Here is a 4,034-nt window from a genome sequence, read left to right on the forward strand (position 1 = left end):
TGTAAATTAACCCATGAATTTAACCCATGAATTTCCGACAAAATTGGATTTGTTTTTAATTATAACAGGTTAGTAACCGGTTAGGGCCTATTTTGAGCGAATACACCCCAAAATTGAGATTATTTAAAGCGAATACGTGAAAGTTGGGATTATTTTTAACAAATTTTCCTTTTTCAAATTATTATTATGATTTTAAATATTTAACCACATTTTGAATTAGTATATAATACTGTATATATTATACGTTTTTTTTTTTTTTAAAAAAAAACAAAAAACAAAAACACAACAATGCCAAACGAGCCATTAATTTCACAAACATCCTTCACTTTGATTTCGGTTCACGGGGTCGGGTCTATTCGAAAATGTGCTTATGATAATGACCAACCAGTAATGAGAGCAAGATTTGGGCCTTAAAGCACTGTCTAATGTCTATTACTTCAAGCTCATAGACTTCAGCCGAAACTTCTAAAGCCCAAAAAAAACCTTTTATAAACCAAAACTCGGAATTAGGGTTTTGTTTGCTCACCATTCTTCCGAGTTCAGTCGTCTTCTTCCTCGCCTCTTCACCACAGTCGGCGCGAATCTCCAAAGCTTGCAATCATGGGGTTAGTCTCTCTCTTTAATCGCACTTTGATTCATTTTCTTGATTTACTGTTCTTCAAATTAAATTTCTCAATTCGTTCATCTGTTAATTTGGGGTTTAATAATTTGTATATTCATTTCAAAATTGGTTTTTTGCTACATTGTATTGTATAGAAAATCTAACAAACTTTTAATGATGCTACTGTTAATAAATTATTGGGGTTTTAATTTTTCAAATTTGTTGTATTCAAGTGTTTAGGTAGATTATTGCGTTAGATTGAAGTATAAGTTTATGAACTTATGTAGTAATTGAAATTAGGTAAATATTGCACCGGTGCGGCGTATCGATATTTTTATGTAATTGTAGTTGAACAACGATAATATTGTTGTATGTGTTGAAATTAGAGTTTTGATTGAGGGATTCATCAAATTTGATGGGTATGACTTGTGAGATTTATGGAATTTAGGGTAATGTGTGTGTTGGAAATAGAGCTGTAGTTGAGTGAATAATCGAGTTTGATGGGTGTGAAACGAGACTAGCGGTAATCAGAGTAATGGTTCTTCTTTGGGTTGAACTTGGAGAAGTGCTTGGGGAGTATAATTTTGTACTTTGTTTTTTGTTCCTTTTTTCTTTCTTTCGATGGAGTTTTCTTTCTTGTTAAAATGGGTGAAATTGTTACTGTGCAGTAAGACACATGGAATGGGAGCTGCTCGCAAGTTGAAGTCCCACCGCAGAAGGCAAAGGTGGGCTGACAAGTCTTACAAGAAGTCACATCTTGGAAATGAATGGAAGAAGCCGTTCGCTGGCTCTTCCCATGCCAAGGGCATTGTTTTGGAAAAGATGTAGGATTATTTCAGCTCACTGCTTACTACTTTTTATTATGTATGCTTTTATTGTATGAGAACTTATCCATAGAGTTTTTGATGCAGTGGTATTGAAGCTAAACAGCCCAACTCTGCTATCAGAAAGTGTGCTCGTGTGCAGTTGATTAAGAATGGAAAGAAGATTGCCGCTTTCGTTCCCAATGATGGCTGTTTGAACTTCATTGAGGAAAATGTAAGTCGATTTTATTAATGTCTGCAAGCATATGCACTTACTGGTTCATAAATTGCTCGGTTGTGAATTTGCTGGTATTTTGTGCCTTTCGACACACACTTAGCGGTAACTGTTGGTTATTGTTCTTGGTAGGTTGTAGTGTGAGAACATGATAATGTGATATATCTTTTTCTGAATATTGATCATTATATTGTCTGTAGAAGCATATGTGTACCACTGAGTCTTAATACTTTTGATCTGCTTCAGTAAACTTCCTTCTCTCAACACATGTTATCATTAGAGAATATTTGGTCTTAATAGATATATACCTTTAGTATATAGTGTTGCTTCATGCTAGGTAGAGTGCACCTATTACAATTCCATATTATGATTTAAGCAAGCCTTATTCCTTTTTAAAGGGTGTATATGTTTTCAATGCAAGGCCAAGTGAATGTAGTTAATATAATTATCGAACTGCTTGAAGGTTTTTGAGCTACTCTTATTAAAAAAAAATATTTCTATACCATATCAGTTGAACAGTGTCATATTTGCTAATTATCTTGAGCTGTAGTTGAAGATACCAGTTGCACAGCATTGGCTGGTGGAATAAACTCCATAATATGAAAATTAAATTTAATGTGGGTACACCTTTTTATCATCTATTATTGACAAAAAGATACAAGATATGCAGCTGTCTGAATGTCAGATTAGTTTCCCAACTATACCCCTAATTTGACCACCGTCTGTTGTCCCACTCCATCATAACTTCCTATCAGGCTCTTACTAAACATACTCATCTCTCCATTCTTCATCACTTTTAATCATGTATCTCATCTGTTATCTTCCCAATATCTATTGCTAATCATGCCAGTATTCAAGTACTTGCTTCAGCTTTCAATGGTGAATTCTTGTGATTACATTAACTCTTTTAGAAACCCCATTTGATGCTTCTACTGCGGTTGACGTCTCTCTGATCTGTTTCTTTTTTCTCTCGATTCTGCTTTCTGCAACCGACTTGGTATTGAGGGTAGAGGGTAGTTAGAAAAACTATATTGGTGGCAGTGTTGGTTGGTTGTGTGGCTGTTTCTTATGCTGTAAATACAAATATATGGTTGTGTGATGTGGGAAAAACGGTAAACGGGTTTAAATCCAAATTCTGTTATTGGGGCCTTTGGGGATAAATTTTGCAAATAAACCATTTCTAAAGTCTAAATATCTCTAGTTATTTGTTAACTGTTGTAGAAATAATGTCATTCGAATTCTGTTGTGAATCTTTGGAGTAATACTGGCATCTGATACTGAAGGTTTAACATTAGTAACAATGCTTTTCTTATATCATAAACTCTTGCTCCCAGTTTATCCATAAACATATAAAACATGATAGTTAGCACTCTTGATGTGCTGGTTTATCTGATTCTTCTGTCAGTACTCATGCTCCCACTCATTTTCAGTACATGTGCAGCTTTATTTTTGTGGTTTAAGATTATCATAACAGCATTGCGGTGGAGAGTATATAGCTTGAGCAATTATGATCAGTCATAAACTGTTGGATTTTTATCTTTTTATGAACAAATCATCTAGAAAAAGCTGTTCTAAGATATTGCTGATTCATACTTCTTATCAAAGAGCGCTGAACTGTTCCCTTTTACTAAAGAAGTTACCTGATTGGTAGAAGAATTCAAGGTCTTGTGTTTGGGACTTTGGGTGTAGATCATGCTGAAAATGTGGATCATGCAGAAGTTTGTGGAATTTTGTCTAATATTTGTTACCTTATTATATTGTATTTGACTTTGAAATTGACATTATCTAGCTATGTTATTCCTTCCATTCTTAAGGAGTTGTGGTTTGTGCAGGATGAGGTGTTGATCGCTGGATTTGGTCGTAAAGGACATGCCGTGGGAGATATTCCTGGAGTCCGATTTAAGGTTGTCAAGGTTGCTGGTGTCTCTCTTCTAGCTCTGTTCAAGGAAAAGAAGGAAAAACCGAGGTCCTAGGTTAAGGTTGTTGGTTTTGCCTTAAATTTTGCCTACTTAAATGAAACTTGTACCGTCTTGAAATGAATACTGAGCATCCTTAGAAAGAGATACCCTCCCTACTTTGTTTTGTGTTCTATCGTGTCTATTCAAGATGATTTTCTATGCTCTTAGTTATTGCTTATATTTCCAATTGGTTTATATACTTCTCTTAATTATGTCATGAAAATTTCCAGAATTCATTTTGACAAGATCAGCTTTTAATGATCTTGCATATTAAAAAAGGTCTTTGGATCTTTTAAAAACAGCTTTAAAACACAAGAATGAATTGTCATTCATTCTCAGAGATGATGCTTAACTAGGTGTTTGTATTCAGGTATGCTTCAAAGTGTTGCTTCATCTATTCTGAAACAAGTAGATCTATTCTGATATGAATATTTCTA

General features: G+C 34.4%; 1 protein-coding gene across 1 annotated transcript; it reads left to right on the forward strand.

The window, feature by feature from the left end:
- Nucleotides 1-455: 455 nt before the first annotated feature.
- LOC110683706 (40S ribosomal protein S23) lies at nucleotides 456-3,806 on the forward strand. The gene is made up of 4 exons (XM_021860099.1): nucleotides 456-605; nucleotides 1,270-1,425; nucleotides 1,513-1,639; nucleotides 3,472-3,806. Exons 1-4 carry the CDS (start codon nucleotides 601-603, stop codon nucleotides 3,610-3,612), a joined length of 429 nt encoding a protein of 142 aa, XP_021715791.1. The 5' UTR covers nucleotides 456-600; the 3' UTR covers nucleotides 3,613-3,806.
- Nucleotides 3,807-4,034: the final 228 nt, after the last annotated feature.

Source organism: Chenopodium quinoa, unplaced genomic scaffold (assembly GCF_001683475.1).
Source record: "Chenopodium quinoa cultivar QQ74 unplaced genomic scaffold, ASM168347v1, whole genome shotgun sequence".
Classification (NCBI taxonomy): Eukaryota; Viridiplantae; Streptophyta; class Magnoliopsida; order Caryophyllales; family Amaranthaceae; genus Chenopodium; species Chenopodium quinoa.